Source organism: Apteryx rowi, unplaced genomic scaffold, assembly GCF_003343035.1.
Source record: "Apteryx rowi isolate R43461 unplaced genomic scaffold, aptRow1 scaffold_194, whole genome shotgun sequence".
Classification (NCBI taxonomy): domain Eukaryota; kingdom Metazoa; phylum Chordata; class Aves; order Apterygiformes; family Apterygidae; genus Apteryx; species Apteryx rowi.
Window position 1 is genome coordinate 577,253 of NW_020448241.1, and position 21,032 is coordinate 598,284.

Genomic DNA, 21,032 nt, shown 5'->3' on the forward strand with positions numbered 1-21,032 from the left:
TGCTTCGCAGATATTGCTTTTTTTTTTTTTTTTTAACAAATTGAAGGTTTGTGGCAACCCTGCGTTGAGCAAGTCTGTCGGCACCATTTTTCCAACACCATGTGCTCACTTCGTGCCTCTGTGTCACGTTTTGGTAATTCTCACAGTATTTCAAACTTTTGCATTATTATTGTATCTGTTATGGTGATCCGTGATCAGTGATCTTTGATGTTACTCTTGTAATTGTTTTGGGGCGCCACAACCCACACCCATAGAAGACAGCATATTTAATCGATAAACGTTGTGTGTGTGCTGACTGCTCCACTGACCGGCCGTTCCCCCATCTCTCTCTCCCTCTCCACAGGCCTCCCTATTCCCTGAGACAGAACAATATTGACATTAGGCCAATTACTAACCCTACAATGGCCTCTAAGTGTTCAAGTGAAAGGAAGAGTCACACGTCTCTCACTTTAAATCAAAAGCTAGGAACGATGAAGCTTAGTGAGGAAGGCATGTCGAAAGCTGAGAGAGGCCAAAAGCAAGGCCTCTTGCACTGAACAGTTAGCCAAGTTGTGAAGGCAAAGGAAAAGCTCTTGAAGGAAATTCAAAGTGCTACTCCAGTGAACACACSAATGMTAAGAAAGCRAAACAGCCTTAYTGYTGATATGGAGRAAGTYTTAGYGGTCTGGATAGAAGATCAAACCAGCCACAACATTCCTGTAAGCCAAAGCCTAAKGCAGAGCAAGGCCCTAACTCTCTTCTATTCTGTGAAAGCTGAGAGAGGTGAGGAAGCTGCAGAAGAAAGTTTGAAGCTAGCARAGGTTGGTTCAGGAAAGAAGCCGTCTCCATAACATGAAAGTGCAAGGTGAAGCAGCAAGTGCTGATGTAGAAGCTGCAGCAAGTTAYCCAGAAGATCTAGCTAAGAGAATTGATGAAGGTGGCTACACTAAACAACAGATTTTCAATGTAGACGAAACAGCCTTCTATTGGAAGAAGATGCCGTCTAGGACTTTCATAGCTAGAGAGGAGAAGTCAATGCCTGGCTTCAAAGCTTCAAGGACAGGCTGACTCTCTTGTTAGGGGCTAATGCAGCTGGTGACTTTAAGTTGAAGCCAATGCTCATTTACCATTCCGAAAATCCTAGGGCCCTTAAGAATTATGCTCAGTCTACTCTACAACAAAGCCTGGATGACAGCACATCTATTTACAACATGGTTTACTGAATATTTTAAGCCCACTGTTGAGACCTACTGCTCAGAAAAAAAGATTCCTTTCAAAGCATTACTGCTCACTGATAATGCACCTGGTCACCCAAGAGTTCTGATGGAGATGTACAACGAGATTAATGTTGTTTTCACGCCTGCTAACACAACATCCATTCTGCAGCCCATGGATGAAGGAGTAATTTCGTATTTCTTAAATAATAAGACTTGAAAGCCATTTTGTAAGGCTGTAGCTGCCATAGATAGTGATTCCTCTGACGGATCTGGGCAAAGTAAATTGAAAACCTTCTAGAAAGAATTCACCATTCTAGATGCCATTAAGAACATTTGTGATTCATGGGGGGAGGTCAAAATACCAGCATCAACAGGGGTTTGGAAGAAGTTGATTCCAACCCTCATGGATGACTTTGAGGGGCTCAAGACTTCAGTGGAGGAAGTAACTGGAGATGTGGYGGAAATAGCAAGAGAACTAGAATTAGAAGTGGAGCCTGAAGATGTGACTGAATTGCTGCAATCTCATGATAAAACTTTAATGGATAAGGAGTTGCTTCTTATGGATGAGCAAAGAAAGGGGTTTCTTGAGATGGACTCTACTCCTGGTGAAGAACATTATTGAAATGACAACAAAGGATTTAGAATATTATATAAACTTAGTTGATAGAGCAGCGGCAGGGTTTGAGATGGTTGACTTCAGTTTTGAAAGAAGTTCCATTGTGGGTAAAATGCTATCAAACAGCATCACATGTTACAGAGAAATCCTTCRTGAAAGGAAGAGTCAATCGATGCAGCAAACTTCATTGCTGTCTTATTTTAAGAAATTGCCACAGTCACCCCAACTTTCAGCAACCACCACCCTGATCAGTCAGCAGCCATCAACACTGAGGCAAGACCCTCCATCAGCAAAAAGATTACAACTCACTGAAGGATCAGGTGATGGTTAGCATTTTTTAGCAATAAAGTATTTTTTAATTAAGGTATATACATTTTTTTTTAGACATAATGCTATTGCACACTTAATAGACCACAGTATAGCATAAACATAACTTTCATATGCACTGGGAAACCTAAAAAATTTGTGTGACTCACTTTATTGCGACATTCGCTTTATTGCGGTGGTCTGGAACCAAACCTGCAATATCTCCGAGGTATGCCTGTATCACCCTGTGACCAGCTGCTGACAGAAACAGAACTTTCCTTTTCACACTGCAAATTAGGCAGAGAACCTTGAGCGATCCAAAAATATGCCATCTCCCTACTAATGAATCTTTACCTTCCACTATCACACAAAGCTGTTTGTTTCCTTCCTTTTCCACTGATGATGTTCTGCATCATAATAAATGAAAGCGAACTCTTCTCTTCTTGTGGATTATGGATTTGTTTTGCAAACTTCTAGACTGGCAGTGCCTCTAAATTGCACAGCTGATATTCTTACTACTGTGATAATTTTTGGCTTTTCAAAATTACTAGCTGTTTTTCACTCCTGAGAATTTTTAATATAAACTCTTCCACGTTTGCCTTCCTTTTTTTCCTTCCCTTATTTTCTACACTACCTCCGCTTCCCATTTTTAAGGCTGATAACAAGCTGCAAATTTTTATGTGAATGAGTATCACGAGTTAGGTTATTTTTGCATGGAAGGATTTAAGTATCACATTAGCTACCATACCCCATTAAGAAGCTGGTTTAGATCAGTTCACAGTTCCCAAATGAAGACCTGATGAGAGAACACTTACCACAACTTGCAGCATACGGTCATTCTGGGCTTTTGGAGCCTCAGTTAGCATCTGTGTCAGTGTTTGCATCAGTGTTTTTCCAAGAAGAATAACAGATCCAAACATGGCAACTATACCAAACACCATTCCTATGCTGAACCTACAAAGAAAAGTAAGTAGTTCAGCAATGTGCCATTGGAATATAAGGTATATTCTCAGGACATTTAACTGCTCTAACTTACTTAGCACACCAAACTTACAGAGCAAAACTTACCTGGTCATTCTGCTCTTGCCTGGTATACTACCATTTGTGTATCAACAATCCAGTAGAAAAATATCAGCTAAAGGAAACTGATYAATTAATTCACTAATAACATATACTATTTCCCCTGTTTAACAAATGTTTTACATCCAGCACCACATCCTGATATATTTTCAAACATTTATACACTGTTTTTATGTATTCTAAATTTTATTCAGTTACCCAATAAATGTGACTTGCCACTAGTTATGAATAAAAACATAACAGAGTAAGGAATGTATAATTTACCATGCTGCACCATACTATTGCAAATTTAGGAATCTGAATCAAATTATGGGGTAGCATAGATATTTATAAAAGCTTATTCAATAAATCATGCATCTTCCTGACCAAGCATAAAAAGTGCTTAAGAACACTAAATGAGATTCAACCTCTTTAAAGAAGAAAGACTGAAAGGTACAAATGCAAAACCAGATTAAAATCAACTAGTTCAAACAGATTTTTATTCTCATCAATTTATCTTTGATTAAAATGAGCATTGAAAATCACTTCAATTTACATCAGTCCACCTAATGGATAATTTTTATTAGTCATTATTATTTTACACTATCCAATAGTGAGGATGTGGTAAAGTTTATTTTCTGCCTAAAACACTTTCCCTCACTAGCAGTCCCTCTCATAATAGCATAATTTTTCTTTTACCATCCATAATGAAACTCACTGGGAATTAGCAAATTTATTTTAAGCGGCATGTACTTGTAATGTTAATTAAGGAGATTCATGGAAACATTACACTAGAATAAATTATGCACATTAAAAAATTGTGATTGATACTGAACTATTTCAAACTGAAATACAATCATGACATACTAGAGGAACCAATATGAAGCAGACTTTCATTCCTATCTCACTGAGGGTAACAATACAGGAAATGAAAAGAAATTCAAGCCTTACTCATTTTTATTTTCAGAGTGGGTATAAAGTAACACTAGGAAGGCAATTCAGCAATAAATTTCTAAATCAGTCCAGAAGCATTCACATAACCACCCTGCTTTTTTACCCATACCAGCAGTCTATGAAGTCTTAGCAGGGGAAGGAAGGCCTGGGAGACGATTGACAACAGAGACATCTATCTTTGAATAGCTTGTAAACTCTAGTGATCAGGGAGAACTGTGTACAGTGATGGATAGACTGGAGATATCAGAAGCTGCTTTCAGGTCTACATCTGTATGCAGTGTTACATGCTAATAGCTATATGCTTAAGAACAACATATAGTTCGAACTATAGGCAAAAATACAGCTTTATAGTGTTTATAGCATCACAGTATGTAACCTATATTAGAGCTATGTATTTTTTAGCAAAGAGGAAAAACTTATCCTGGAACAGAATAGTTATGGCAGCCATACCTGTTTGGTTTTTTTGTTAACCTATCGAAATAACCATGTCTATCCACTGTACTTTTAAGGCCAAAAGGCACAGACATAAAGATAAATACGACCTCTGTATTTGACAGAAGAATTTTCCTGGATTTATACCATAGATAAAGAAATCTGGGTTTCCATCGCCCCCAGTTGTAGAACTGGCGGTTGAAGAGAGCAGTTTGCCATCGCATGTGAAAAGGAGAGACACTCAAGCCATATGTCAGCAGCCAGTCTTCATAAGATGCTTTCAAAGAGCTGGATGACTGCAAAACAGTGGAAAATTAGTTTAACCCAAAAATTTCAGGAAGATTTTACATTATGTGAACAAGCAGTAAATGTGATCAGTTTAGATAAAAAGGGATGTGTAACTTCAGGTAAAAGTCCTGCACATTTCTTATATTTTGGCATATATGTGTGACATATAATACTAAAAGGTTATCCCACTCTTGTGATGCAAATCACAGCAGTTATAGGACTGTGAAAGAGATCAGGTATCCAGCGTTACTTGGCAAACAAGATCTTATATAATGTTTCCTAGTGTGAAATCACTATCAGCAGATTTTAACTGCCTGTTTAGAAGGCTACAGAATGAACTGTTTATGTTATTTTCTCCATGTGCAACTAATTTCTAGTAAATATTTTTAAAACTACAATAAAGAAAAAGTTTATTTTGGTTTAAACAGAAAAACTTGTTTCTTATATTGGTGAGATGTGGATCTAGGATTTTTTTTTTTTTTTTAGTAAGGGTAAAAATGAGCTCTCTTTTTCAAACCCAGCGACTATGATTAAAGAGACTGAAATATTTGATCATACTAACAAAAAGCCAGAAGGGCTTTAAAATAATCAATCTATATTGCAACAGCAATTTCACTATGATAATTTTCTGGTATTTCAAGAYGCTGCAGCAATGCCTTCCTAGTAGTTCCAAAGATTTCTCTTTATATTTGCCATTATGGTAAATATGATCTGTAAACTATGTAATTAATATTTAACTGCAACATTATTTGATATTACAGATCAAAAGAAGGAGTTTTGCAACTGTTACTTTATATTATGTGCTGGTCTTCTCAGGGGGCTTTACTCAGCCTGCTTCATGGAAGCCATTATCAGAGACCCAACCAAGAGAAAGATTCCCTTAGAGGTGAAAGAGGAACTTGTAACTCAGGAAAAGTGCATCAGAGCTTTGAGCCACACTCAAACCCTTCTGACTTCAGGCTGCTCCAAGGCATGGGTGTCTCTGACATAATCCAGACAAGTCTTCACAGCTCTCTAGACTATAGCACTGCTCCTGAATTTCCCTATGAGCAGCAGCATCTACTGAAGAAATCAGGAATGTGTAATTCACAACGAGCTCCCCTCCGCCCCCCAACAGAATTTCAGAAGTTTCTGGCTATCTTTTATAGTTCTTTAAACAAATTTAGAACTTGCTATGTTCCTTGCATTCCTGCTGTCCTTTTATGATGTGAGGGGGTAAGAATATCTTCTTGGACAACTATACTTACAGTTTTTCACATTTAGTTAAATTAATTAAAATGTGAACATACTAAAAATTTATTTCAAGTAACAGTCTTCCAGAAAATGAGATCCATTTACTCAGATTATCATTTATTTATTCATTCATTACACTATTTTATCCTTTCTACCCATAYGTTTGTGTAATTTCCTTCTTCAACCTACTGACTTGAGTCACATTTTTGTTCAGGCAGCTGAAGAACACCTGTAGAAACTTCCATCATAATGTATTCCTTAGTCAACGCTAGTCATTCCCTATGACATCACTAAGCTTAATGTCCACAACCAGATCAGCATTTGCTAACCTAACTTTAACAGCAAAGATCATGAAGATGATTACCCTTCTACAAATAATACATATGCCAGAAAAACAAAAAAAACCTCCTCACATAATTTACGAGAAAAGAACAAAAATACATGTGACATTAAGTATATCTGACATTAGAAATTGTTTTTTGAGAATTTAGTAAACACACACATTCTATTCTGATTCAAAAAACAACCACATATGATTATAATAAAGCCAACTGAAAATATAAATTTGGTATTTCCAAAATATCTGTTCCTTTTATCACATGCAAAAAATCAACCGTTTTTTCTGAGAAAATCCACATATTCATCCTGTGTCACCACATTTTCCAACTACATGACAGCCCCACTCTACTAGTGTAGCATAAACAAATAATAAGTTTTTCATGAGAAATATGGAATTACTGATCAATACATTTGCCAAATGGAAAAAAATATATCAAAAGGCACCAAAATGAATTTTCCTTTTGGGTTTTCCTCACAAGTTGTGTAAACACTATTCATAAAGAATAATCACTAAATCATTTAAAGAACTAAATGACTCTATCCCTTTGCAAGATATATTAAAAGGCTTTATACAAACTTTTATTCCCACTGTCCTGATCCCAACATCAGCATGTGCACCCTCATGCCCTAATTATTTGTACCTTATGTTTCATTTCATGTTTCCTTCACAGAGGCTTTGGCTCTGCTTCTCTAACTTAAGCTTTAAATGATCTTTGTTATGTTAACTTTACTATAAAAGCAGTATCTTTTTTTATTTATGCAAGCCCTCAAAATGATGAACGTATGCTAAATACGTTTACAAGAGCTCTGTAAATAGCTGTCAGCAAGCAGGAGTCCTTTAACATTCTTGTGTGCTGACAAAGTCTGTTCAAGAGCTCTCAACTATTTCAGCTTTCTGACCTTGAAAGCTGAAGACTAACCTTGACTGAATGTGTCTAATGCCTCTTTTATTGCTGATAGCAGGAGGAGGGACAATCTTCTACCATTTTCACATTTCCTGATCCTTCAGGAAGAATGAAATGGGGTGATTTAGGATGTTGGGGAGCAGGAATCTGGGAGTCTGCCTGAATGATTCCACTTTGCAGGATCCGAGCTTAATTGGGAAACTTTCATGCCAATGTGTCAATGAAGAGCAACAAAAGAGACCTTAAAACATCAACTGCAACATTAACAGCATGAATCCTTCTCTTGCCAAGAATATTAACAGGATTATACATGGAAAAGTACTCCTGCATTATTTTTCACTCATGCTCCATATGTTTTTTTGGTGTATTTAAATTATAAGCTATTTGAGGTCCAAGTAGGGACTGTCCTTTGCCCAGTTGCTCGCAAGCTAGGGTTATGAACGTGATGGGACACTTACAGCACTAGCAATAAAACAAACATGCCTGAGTATCCCAATCACATAAATCTTGTTATTTAATCCAAATTCTATTTTGGCTGTAATGTTCATAACAGAACTTATCATTGAGATGTACACATATCTGATCTACCAATAAGTTCACTGAAACCCAATAACTCCCACATATTTCCTAACGACTAATAAAATTTGTCAATTTCTGATTAAAATATCAAAGTTAAATTTTAACTCCCGTACTCTCGTGCTTGCTGTAGCATTCCTCTTTCTTCTTCAACATAAATCTAAGTCGCCTCTAAACAATCTGCTTTTTTTTTTTCCTTTGCTGCTGCTGAACTCTACTAGAGGTTCTAACAAGAAAAGTAGCAGCTATTCTTACTTATAAAAGTTAATGATTTTTAGGTCTAATCCTGAAATAGAGCTTTGGAATCTGAGAGATATGAATGGGTCTCAGCATAACACTACTACATAAATTCAGGTACAGCTTTATAGTAATAAGATTTTTCATTAGACACAAGGTTACCGTCAACCCCCTCCAGCCTGTTAACCGACCTTTCTGGTGACTTTTGGTGTGTCTCACCATATTCAGGACCTTGTTTTTCTTGTATTCAGCCAATCTTCTAATGTGTTTCAAAACAGCCATGTTTGTCTCCAAATACCTAATATAGACTTGGTGTACTAAAATCTGAAAAATCTTCAGATATATTATTGGATTTTTTATTGTTATTTACACCATTAAATGAATCTTGTACAAACTAATACTTGGCAATTAATAGCTCTCATCATCTATTGAGCTACATTTGTTCTCTAACAATTAGCAGCAGGGGGAGCCACTTACTGTTCAAGTTTCTTCATCTTCTAAATACACAGTTTTCCTGATAATATTTCTTCCTGTATCTTACAGCAGTGAAAAAATGAATGTTTCTCACTTTGAAATCACTAAGCCCTAACTGCTTGGCAGAAACAAATGCAGTTCCTGGACTGCAACATTAACTTTGAAAAAAAAAATAAGAAGAATTACAGATGGAATCTTTCATCTTATTTTTCCTCATATTTTTTTAACTAGCATACACCCTGTTTTGCATGGATACTTAGCAGTTTCACTCATCTCCAAAAACTTATACCTACTTAATCTCCATTAAAAAAAAATCTTAAACTTGTGCAATGCACAAATACATCCGTAAATATAATAAATGATGTCTTCCTGACGTATTTGCCTTTCAAAACTTCCCTTCTCCATCAGGAGAAAAAGCTGAGTCTTATAATACTCTCTAAAGATCAAAGTTTATTCCTTTAACAAGCAGTTTTAGACCTCTCTTTCAACTTATTTTTTCAGTAAAGCTAAGGAAATACAAAAAAAAAAGTGCATTAGTTATGTTTTTACATAAACTTTAGAAAAAATAATCAGTGTAAAACACATAAACAGTGAAGTTATAACTTAAAGGTTGCTTTTTTTTGAAGGTAAGAATACTTTAAACGTCAGAAAGCACATTAAAGTGTCACAGAACGATTTTAAGAGTGGACTAAAAGCAGGCTTCCCTACCATTTCACAGCTTTGGTCCTTTATTACAGACCCCAAGCCTCTGTAGATGGGCGGGAAGGCATTTCCAGCGGAAGCCCAATACCCCTCAGTACCACCTCCGCGCACGCCGCGGCTGAGGTTTATTTTGAGGAGCAGGACACTTGCCCCGGGGAACCACCTTCGGGAAACGATCCTGCGCCGCCTGGGGCGCGCAGGGGGGCAGGCACAACCCCTGTCAATCGCACCTCCCACCGCAGAGGAGCGGGAAATCACCAGACGCCCGCCCTGGCTCAAAGAATAACAAGAGTCCCCGAGTTACTCGAGGCTTGGTGGGGAGACGTACGGCGGCCCGGCCCCGCTGCGGGCCCCACAGCCACGGCTGCCTCGGGAGGGGCCCGGGCTGCCCCTCAGGGGCCTACAGTCAGCACCGCGGCGGGGGCGGGGGAAGGGCGCCCGCAACGGCCCGAGACTCGCGCCGGCCGTTAAATTTGAATTCCGAGAGGGCCGCGCCCCGCCAGCTCCAGCCTGGAGGGCTAAGGGGCAGAGGACAGGCGCGCGGTCTCGGCCAGCCCTGGCGTTTCGGAGGACGGTCGGGGAGGGGAAGCCTCTCTCCGGTGGGGTTGTCGGTGTCTTCCGCTCGCCCCGAGGAGTGGAACTGCGCCCTCGCCCCGGCGTGCGCTGGGCCGAGAGCTCCCCCTTTGGCTCTGTCTCTACAGCCCTCACCTTAAGCAGCGTATCCGCCAGGTAGATGGCGCACCAGCCCCCCAGCACGCACACCACCACCGGGATCGGGATCATTGTTGCAGCCGAGGAGGCGGCGGCGGCGGCAGCCGTGTCTCATGCAGAGGAGCCCCCGGAACTAAACATGCACCGGAACTTTTCTCCATCTGCAGCACTGTCCGGCCGGACACTTCCGGGCGCGGATTCGACCGCGGGCAGGGGAACGCGCTGTCACTGGGGCGCAGGCGCCAGGAGGGGAGGCAGGGGTTAACCACGGGGACACCGGGCCAACGGCCAGGGAAGGGAGCGAGCGCTGCGCGTGCGCGGCGGGGCGGGGCAGCTGCGCCCCTCCCACCGCGAGACCCGAGCCTGGCTGCGCGTGCGCAGCGCGCCGCGGAGGGGGCGGGGGGTCAAGCCTCSCCCCCCTAGCCAGGGCTAGGTACCGTTGAGGGCGGGCGCGGGGCGGAAGGCGGGCCTTCTCCGGGTGACCGTCGGTTCTTCTCGTTTTTGCTAAATTTACTTAAGATAATTTAGTTAAAATATTTATGTGTGCATATATATATGCCTTGTGAGTGGGTATAGTGATGTACATGTTCTTCAATGTCATTTGCTTAATTACGGATGCAGTCACAGTGCCAAGCTTTTCCGTGTGTCCTTCCCCCAGTGAAGCTCACTGTCTAGTCTGTTTTAGAGCTCAGACGGTGGCTGTGGAGCTGTATGTGGAAGCCCTTGCATCTGCTGGGAGCTTTACAGCATCAGCAAGTTGAGCTTGCCACAGGCAGGGGCTTGTCTTATGCCTTTGAGATTGCATGTAGAAGATGGTCAGAAAAAAGTGAATAAAAGATATTTGCAGTGGTAGGGTAAAAGCAGATTGTGGAAGTGTTTCAGTGATAAGGGAATAATAAAACTCCCTTTAACTACTAAAATTTCTCCTGAAATAACTTTAGCACTGATTTCGTGACACAACAAAGGGATTTCATGAGGCTCAGTGTAAAAGTTCCTTTTAGGCAAACACTCTCCAGGTCATTGTGTTTCCTCCCCAATCCATTATAATACTAATTTTCTAACTTTATGACCCTTTTGGTTTCCTCTCTGGCATGTCTCACTGTTACTGGAAGTAGGACARTATATTTTAGTTGCCATGAGGTCACTAATTGTGAGACTTGATTTCTCAGGCTCTTTCCCAGTTAAAACACTTCCACTCAGAGCTTGAACACTGAAAGCAAACAAGCAAAGATTAAAGAAAAGTAGTATTTATTTACCTAAAGAAACTTTGTGAACTGAAACCAAACAAATACATGCATTATCATGTACTGAGTTTTCTCATTATTTCTAAAGATTTTTTCAGGAAACAAGTTAGCAATGGTGGGAGGGCTTTCTGCAGCTTATGATTTCCAGTCCACCTTTTTCTTTGCACTCCAGATCAACTTTCCTTGGTCTGTTTGTCAGAAATGACTCAGAAGGACTCCTTTGTACTAAAAAAGCTTATTCCTTCCTTTCATTAGCTCTTACGTGTTAGTCTATGGATTCAGAGACAGTTCTCCCCAAAGCAGTGATGGGACAAAGAGAAGCGACTGGGCAAAACTGGAACTACCCTTAGGAGGAATGTTTGGAAAACCACAGCCTTGCTTTTCTACGCACAAAGCTACATACAAGTTGTGTTTTTAAAGATCTATACCAACATGTGTGCTTTGAATCAAAAATTACGTCAGTCCCTCCCTTTGCTAAAATTTAAAAATTTTTAACATTGTTTTTTAGTCCCTTTTCAGATGTTTCAACTCTTAATTTGTCCCACATATGCTTCTTTATCCTCATGTTCTTCCCAGATCTGTGGCTGGAAGTTCTCCTAATGCTATCAACAGGAAGAAGAGCGTGTCAGCTCTGAACTTCAGGGCTCCTTTCCAGTGGAAAAATGATAACATGGAATTGCTGAAGGGAAGCAGGAAAAAAGGGCTGTACACCAGAAGATGGGTAAATCAAGCAAGCAACTGAAGGAGAGGGAATCTAGATGTTTTGCATCTTTGTAAGATGGACTTCATACCTGGCCAATCCCTCATGATTGGCTGTTGTGGGGGGAAAGGTAAGAACTGGTAATACTATACCTGGTTTCTTTTGCTCTCCGTTTGGTGAATTTCACTGGCTCTCATCTCAAGTTGAAGACATTTTTCCCCCCCAAGCTTCAGATCTTCCATTGCCCTTAAGTGCTTACACTTTGGTGGGAGCCGTTCGTGTTAACTGATGCCTTATGACAACTTTGGAAAGAGTTTCATCCCAATATAAAAGCAGAAGAATTAAGAAAATGTATCTGACCCTGCCTGTGATCTGAATAGAGTTTGCACACTGACACAGACAACTTCGAGACATCCCCACCATCAAACAAAATTCATAAACAGAGTCACAGAATAATCAGATCTTGCTATGACTACTCTGCAGTGGTTTCTGATCTACCATATTCAATCGAAAATCATTGAGCAACCCTGCAAATATGTTTAGTTCTACACTTTATTGGTTGAAAATTCAAGTTGCTCCATGCACCAACATGCATTCAGTATAAAGATACAAAATGTATTCTAACACTAGTCTTTGGCAGTAATGGGGGGCAATCTCATTCAAACAGTTAGGAACATGAGTAGTGGCACAGTCCCGCTAAAATCAAGTGTAAAATGACCACTGTGCCTTGCTGTTTAAAGGATCCAGTGGATAAACGGTGTTTGTGAACATTATTATATTTTTCTTTAATGTTCATTTAGTAAACCATATATAGTACTGAATTGAATTTTATTTAATTGGTATAGAAACTAGCAGTGCAGGTAAAAAGGAATGCAACTAAAATACACATTCTGTATTTTATTGCTAGAAAGCCCAACACAAGGAAACAAATAAAAATGCAGAAATGAGAATTTTCTAGAATGCAGAAGATAGACATTCAGAGTGAACTGGAACACTGTTAGCCCCATTCTTTCTACTCAGTTAACTTTAGTAGCTGTTGCTCATGACAGGCAAAATTGACCCTTGTCATAGAATGAAACTGTTATAGAGTAGTCATTATGGAAGAGATTGCATTTAGTATTTTAGAAGTTATGGTATCCAAAATTAAAGATTTCCACTTTAAATTACTTCAGGAGCTAGTACAGATATTGATACACACTTCTTAATATCGCTTTTTTTCCTTACAGAGACATATTAGGCTAAAGTAGTGACTACAGCAAAATATCATATGGTAATCAGGTCAGTGGACAGTATCTGTAAATTATTACAGAGCAGCGTAACTATCAGTTTTAGAAGTCACGGCTGAGGTGTGGGTTAATGGAAGAGCACAGGTTGACCTCTAATGGGCAAATGTCTAAGAATGTTAGAAAAGGATATTTATCAGTCATCATGCAAGAATATCTAAGTCCATGTAAAATCTTAAGACAGAAGAAGAATAATCAGTTAAGCATAATAATATTAATTAAATGTAATTTGACAAGTAAATACCAAACAAAGTGTTAATAATACATGAATTAAGATATTATAAAATTCAATTGGTGGCTTAATATCCTAGACATCTCTTTCTAGAAACTGCAACAGCAAATACATTTATCTTAAGATTACTTATTAACATGTCTAATAATTAATATCTTCAACTTTGATCTATTACTGACATAGATTTGTCATTATTCAGATATTACCTACACATTCATGATACATTGCAAAATAAAAGAGCAGTCTTAACAATGCTGTCAAAAACCCTAATGTTAGAGAGGTTTGCAAGGCTTCAGGGGAATGCCTGCTCACAGTTCATTGCAGGCTCAGACCAAAAACCGGCTAAGATGTGGGTTTTGGCATGGAGAGGTTGTAAATTATGCTAGTTTGAAGACAACACAGTCAGAATATGACTTGGTTTAATAACTACTTGAGCCTAGAGGACTGCAAATGGATTTTTAGGTGTGTTTCGAGTAGTATTTGTTATTAAATTGTTGGGTTTTGAGAAATAGTTAAACAGAGGAAGGGAAAGCTGAACCAAAACATGACTTTGATTCTGCCAAAGTTTATGTGCTAGCTTAGCTTGAAACAAAGGGTTGCTTCCTTGGAATGGATGAATGTTTGCAGAACGAAGGCCCAAGTCCAAAACAGAATTTCAAGCATAAATTTGCATGAAAGAAGAAATGAATGGGTGAAGATTAAATGGCTGGTCAATTGAACAGTTATGCATGTTAGGAGATTGCTACTGGAGGAAATAAAAAGATCAGAGTAAAGAAGATATCTGAAGCACAAGAAAAGAGACACAGGGCCTGGCACACTACAGAGATGTATATAAAGTTGATTGTAAATGTTTGAAAGACAAATACCATCTTTTCATTTACTTTACTAAAATTATTATCTAAAGATGTCAGTATATGGGAGAAATTCAGGTAATAAGAATTATGTGAACAAGTAATATGTGTGGTGTTTTAAACTGAAATCCAAACTAAAAGAAACCTTGGATCTTTTGCTGTGCTTAGAAAACAGAAGAGCAACATGTGATATGGTTTTCTCAAGAGTTTTTTATGTCCCAATTACAGTGCAAAACAGTTTTGCTTTATTTAAATACAAATGAGGTCAAAGTATTCTGTTAAGTTTCAGGATTTGTTTGCAGTAGTTAACCTGGTCRCCAAAAATACATGGTGGAGAGGGGGGTTTTGACTTTTAAGACAATGAAATTTGTTGTTAAGTCACTGTTCATATGAACAATGTAAATAAAAGAAATTCCCAAGCATTCATACCAACATGCCTTTACTAGGTTCATCTGCTACAAAGAATAGTTGTACATAATTTTTCAAAAGTTATTAATTGCCAGTGCTTGATCTATAATAAAACAAAATAGACGTCTTTCTTAATAGCTATCACTTTTCAGTATTTTCCCTTCTATCCTAATTCTGTTAGGCACGTCACAACTGAGAGTATGTCTAAAAAGAAGGCCTTCCAAAGCTTTTGCACTCCAAGGAAAAATGGGTATAAGACTCTAAAGAAAAACAAAGGAAAAGGAGAAACTTGAGAGACAGATGTGGCTCAAATATTATTCTAGAATCCAGTTCTGCGAGGAAATAGGTTCTGCACTTCTGCTACTCATTTTAGCTGACAGTCTGGAAGCTTGCTTTCTTGCTGGGCTTTGTATCCTTTGCAATCATTTACATTACATGAGAAAAAGCATGGAATATCTAATGCAGAATAGCTATACCACATGAGCTCCTCTGCTGGAATGCTTTTACACCACTAAAAGCCTCTCTTTGAAAATGGATTTACCTAAACTTCAGAAAAAAAAAGGCTCAGTCAGTGAAGGAGGAGAGCACACAAGGSAAGCTAATGCCAAATGGCTGTTGTGCTTTGTTGTGTTTTAAATTTCTCATGAAGTCCCTAGGTACACTAATCCCTATTCTACTTCAAAATAAATATGAAACAGTTCCATTCTAATGGATATTGTTTCATGCTCACTGTAACCTGTAATAAATGCGCATGATAGCATTAGACCTATCTACTTTGAACCTCAAAACCCATAGGGAAACCTGAACTCTAGGAAAAAAAGTACACTTAGTTTGCATAAGTCAAAATGAGATAATGCTCCAAAGATGTCACAACAGTTTAGCAGACTGTAGCACTTACATTCACCTAAATATATATGGCATTTAGCTGTTCTGACTACTAGGGGTGTCTTGCACAAGAACAACTGATGAGGTTATTAGCATAGTCCACCTTGACTGTACAGATGGTTGAAGCAGCTCCTGAATTGCTCCAGCATACAACATAGCACTTGGGTGAACCAGCACTGATTTTGTTTTGCCTCAAAGACCAGGCTGTAAGGAGTTCCTTCATGACAGCTTGGCCATCCGTGCAGTGCATCAACTGAAATCCTGACAGATGTCCCTATACAACCCCTGCACACACTTGTGAGTCAGAACCCCTATAAATTATCCATGGTAAAACCAGGGTTTTGCCTTATGCAGATTAATTTATGTCAGGAACCTTAGCTAACAACATTTCCTTTTTCCTTATAAAAATAAATCCTCAGTATGAAAGTTGGCTGCAATAAAGGTGTGAACATCTTCACGTGTGCTGTAATCAGAGTATGAAGATTATGCTCTAGCACCTCACTGCTAGTTGATAGGCACAGGAAACACAGATGGAGCAGCCTGCAGTTCTCAAAAGTCATTTTCAGGACAGATGATTTTCAAGCACCACTTTTGATTCCAGCTTTTGAGAACTGAACTGTACTTCAAAGGGCAACCTCCTGTGTTGCACAGCCTGATGTGATTGAATGGAGCAGCTTAATACTTTTAGTTTCTTTTTCAGCTTCTTTATTATCCTTGGACAGAAGATATTGCCAGTCTGCAACCCAACTTCATGTGGGTGTAAAGTAGGATATGAAGACTGTAAAAAAACTTTGTATAATTTCCTAAGAGAAACTGTTTATACTATTTTTAACACTTGAGATTTGATTTTGTATTGAGAAACATCATTTAGAAGTTAGCAGCTGGAGGATTGTACTGGTCTTCCTGTGCTGACACCGATTTCTTTTAGCAATTTATCTCTAAATAGGCACAATATTTATATGGCAGGAGACCACAAATGACTGAAAAATGTTCCTGTAGCAGATCTGATTCAATGAAAGTAAGGGTTGATAGAACCCATGTTTGACTATTTGATAGATGAATATGACTGGTAGATTTATTCATATCTTCATCATAGAAAGCATTCATGCTTAATCATTTTATTTTTTAGAATGCTGGAAGTATGAGAGGCTAAGGATTTTTTTCCTTATGACTCATGGGAATGAAGATGAGTTTCCTGATACTGTTTCAAACTTTAGAAAACTTTACACTCATGGTTTATCAATCTTTATTTTCTCTTCAGCAGACACAATCCAAAGATAGTAACTGGTCAGTCATGTATGATTCAGAACGTTGGTGCAGCTGTCCTAGAATTTGCCTTTTTTTTAAATCTAAAAGCGTTAATTTCTTTAAGGTGTCCTTAACCTTCTGGTTCTTCCAATCCATTGCCTGATCTCCCTCATTCTGGGTCCGTCTTTCTAACCAGGCATATTTTTCATGTCTCAGTCAGGTCTTCATTCCATGCCATTTTGATGACGAAGCATCAGAAATGAGTCTTTGTTCTCTTTTTTAGACTTTGGATGATTGTTCTGCTCACGTCTACTGCTTTTGTTCCCACAGCTGGATGACAGCTAGATAGAAACTGGATATGTGAGACAAATACCTGCACAGCTGCAATTTCTTTTCACGCTTATCACAAGGGATAAGCACTTTGTTTTGTGCAGCGTTGAGCCCCCAGTACCTAATTCTTGCGTGTATTTGGGTCAAATGGATCTCACAGCAAAAGTCCTTCCTGTACTCCGTGAGGCCTCTTAATCTGATCATTGAAGACAAGAGCTAATATTGTTCAGCAGGTGTAATCCACTGATGGGGATGGCCTTCATCAAAAGAAGTCTGTTATGGGACTGCAAAAACAGCAGGTTCTTATTTGAATTATCCTGATTTGTGAAAATGATGAGCAGTCTTTCCGTTCAAAATTTCTCTGACCATTCAGGTGGTTCCTATTTTGTCAAACTTGTTTGTCCAGAACAAAATGTGATGGTGCAATGTCATATTGTTTGTTTCTTTTCCAAATGATGCTGAATCATTATAGCAGACAGGATGTTTATAAAATCAGCATGTTGTTTAAAATTCATATTCCCTTCAAAATCTGCCAGTACCCTTGCTCACTGTTATGGTACTTGCCAGCTCTGCCAGGTATAGTGGCTCCAATTTCCCAGGAGGAAACTGGAAACAAATTTGTTGTTTGTACATCATCATCACATTTCAGTTGCTCAAAACATTTTGGTAAGTGATGATTTTATTGCTGTGCACACAGACTACAAAGCAACAGAGCATATGGCTTTTGGGTAATGCAGTGGTCAAAGATACAGTGTTCTAACATTTGTGTGGGTTATATTCATAATGCAGTTTTTAGAACTTAATAAAAATTCTTAGAACTCAGATGATGCTAACAGAGCTATTAAAAGATGTTGGAACTCTGGAATTTAGAACAAGGTCACTGGCAGCCTCTAATGAGACCATCTTCTTAATACAAGGCTAATTATTTCTTGATGGAACAGTCTGTGATAATAATCACCATACTTTTATATGGAAAAGAAGGAGAGCATGCAAGAGTTGAATTAATATTTAGCAGCTCAGAAATGTCACAGAAACAAAATCAGCTAATTTAAATATGTTTGTTGATTTCCTGTCCATTAGATAATAGCAAACATTTTTGCATGCTATTTTCTGCCATTCATTATTTAAAAAGCCTGATGTCATTGTTGTTGGCGTAGCTGTACAAGTAGAAACTCAGGAGAAAGTGCTTGGATTTTTCTTCACATTAACAAGCATTCATACAGATTGGGGAAACTGGGAGAAATAATCACATATGTTTTACATGATACTTCCTCAAACAGCATTTCTTTTGACAATAAAAGCTGAGGTCTGATGTTCTTCCAACATTCTAGGATTCAAGATTATTTTCAGTTTAAAGCAAGAGTAAGAATGGCCTCTCGTGCCCTGGTAATTGCCAGTTTCTGTGTATTTTAAATTTCTGTAGTCTAACTAATCTCATATGACTGGGGACCACTACTAACATTTTATCTCTTTCATTAAGTGTATCAGCTAAATCATTGTTACATGGAGTAGAAACATCTTTACTAATGGAAAGGAGCCCAAATAAAATTTGTAAGAGTTAGAAAATGGAGGGTGTTCTTTACTTTCAAAGATCCTCTAATCTTAGTCCTCTGATAATCTGTTTGATAGCAAGTTTCTTATTTTTTAATCTTAGTCATAAACGTGATTTTTTTAAATGTCAGTAACTCTTTAAAACATAAATCTGTTGAATGAAGAATAGTTTATCCTGCACTGCAACTTAAATTTCCATCTTCTTTGCAAAACAATTCAAGTGATGATAGTGATAGGAATTAATTAACCAAATACTTAATAATCTGAGGCTACTCTTTTTACCTGGTAATAAACTATAATTTAATGAGCTAAAATTAGGACAGGAAAGCAAGGTTTTGCCTTGCCAAAGATATGTATTATGGTGCTATTACCTGGTAATTTGAAGCAAAACTCCAGGCATGTATTTTTTAACCTTTTATTTTAAAGAAATCTTATTTCAAGTGAGCTGAGATTGTGACTACTCCTTTGTTGACTTACATTTTCAATTGTATTACATTGCTTGGATTACACTAAAACATTTTGGGCTATAATAGAAAAATTATTTTTCTTTTGGGAGCCTCAGGAAAGTGGTAACTGTGCCCATGAGGATTCTCAAAAAGCAAAACATTTAAGCAAGTTAAATAGTGACAGACTAAAGAAACAATTCTGACATTATACAGTGAAATGTCTCAGTCAAGAGGTAAGGTACACAAATGTTTCTGTTAAGCATCAACTTCATTTTCAACACTAATAAGCTGTTCTAGGAAGCATGTTAATTAGACAAGCTTCTAGGAAGGCAACAACAGTATATTTCCAACTATACAGGGATTTTCCTACTTCAAATAAATGCAYAGTTACTATGTCCTTGGGATTGCAGTACATAAGACATAATTTAATACAATATGTGTCAATGTACTGTTTTCTGGCCCTAACAGACCAGGCTTTGAATCCTTCACCTGAAATACACATATGCCTCACTACTTACTTATTAAATCATCTGCTGTTGTATTTAGTAGATGAATCTATAGGTCATGAGACTCTCCATACCAGTGGTTATCCAAGGGCAGTTGATACTCTGCAAAATAGTTGTAAAAATGTCTATTTTTCCCTTGACAAATGTACTCAGTGCTACATTTTTTGATATTAAATAATAAAGTTTGAGCTTATTCCTTTTGTCCCAACAATTTAATACAGTTTAGGTGTGATATTTTATGATAGGTGCGTGACACAGGTAGATTCTCTTCCTATTTATGCATCAATAAGTTTATCTGTTAGATCACTTGTCACTGCAGTGAAAATCTGTTGAAGGAGACAGTGTTGAGCAGGTATTACTCAGGCATATTTGCAAGACAGTGGGATTATAAGTGTAAACAGTGGCCTAATTTGAACTGCAGGACCTTTATTAAATTAATTGCATGTGGAAGAAAGAACTGTGTATGCTTCTTGTATCCCAAAGCTGATTTGTAATATAACTATTGTAATATAAATTGAAATAAATTAATGTACAAGACAAAAGTATCTCATCTCTTTTCTTTCGTTCTCCCCTAATACTTTCAATGTAAATATGAACCTTCAAAAGGGGGTATATGAAGTCACTCATCTGACCCCCCAACTTTTCTTCAGGTAGTCTCAATCACTTGGAAGGCATGACTTTAGACCATAACAGGGCAAACTCCTCCATTCTAGGCAAAACACAGGTCTGTGAGCCCTATTATGAGGTTGTCTTCCTCCCTGAGATATTTGAAATGAAAAGAGTGGTGGGACAAATAAGCTAACGTCAAGGGAAATCATCCCTGAAATCATTATCCCAACTGTTAGTTGTTGTAAGTATCTTTGGCACTAATTTTGAAAATTGTTGATCCTCTCTTAAAAGTAGCTCTGAAGCAGACTGTCCTTGCCCAGTAAGCAGTGCAGCAAGTGGCCTGTATGGTGTCACCGATAATGACACTGCTGCTGTCACCGTTAGCATCGTGGGTCAGGTGGAGAACAGCTTCAGCAGAGGAAGGCCTGAAGAGGAAAGCCCACTTCTCTTAAGTGGCAGTGAACTGGAGGCTGCATTTCTGGGAACGGAAACCAGAGACCAGGCCCGACACTGGACTTGTGCCATGCCCCACACAAGACTTGCAGTAGCCGCTCTCCCTCGGTAGCTTACACGAGAGAGACGGCTCACAGGTTGCATGTGCAGCACAACTGTATAATTATGGCTCACGTCCCATATTGACTGTAGCAACTCCCACCGCACACACTTTCTTAAGCTTTTCCTCACCCACATCCCCTAACATTCAAGTAATAG

General features: G+C 38.5%; 1 protein-coding gene and 1 long non-coding RNA gene across 12 annotated transcripts in view; one reads left to right on the forward strand and one right to left on the reverse strand.

Moving 5' to 3' along the window:
• The window catches only part of MBTPS2 (membrane bound transcription factor peptidase, site 2), a 44,974-nt gene extending 34,630 nt beyond the window's left edge, over positions 1-10,344 (reverse strand). For 8 of the 11 annotated variants that reach the window (XR_003253009.1, XR_003253008.1, XR_003253007.1 and 5 more), the window contains exons 1-3: positions 10,026-10,343; positions 4,711-4,859; positions 2,934-3,072 (exon numbers count right to left, since the gene is read on the reverse strand). Coding sequence is in view for 7 of the 11 variants with exons in the window: in XM_026062848.1 (XP_025918633.1) it covers positions 2,934-3,072; positions 4,711-4,859; positions 10,026-10,100 (363 nt within the window). In the remaining 4 variants the exon portion in view is untranslated. The other 3 variants (XR_003253010.1, XM_026062843.1, XM_026062847.1) reach the window with 3 other exon arrangements.
• Positions 10,345-10,390: 46 nt separating this feature from the next.
• LOC112964582 lies at positions 10,391-20,226 on the forward strand. The gene is made up of 3 exons (XR_003253011.1): positions 10,391-10,461; positions 11,849-12,102; positions 14,928-20,226. It is a non-coding gene; the product is annotated as an uncharacterized LOC112964582 (long non-coding RNA).
• The last annotated feature ends 806 nt before the right edge of the window (positions 20,227-21,032 follow it).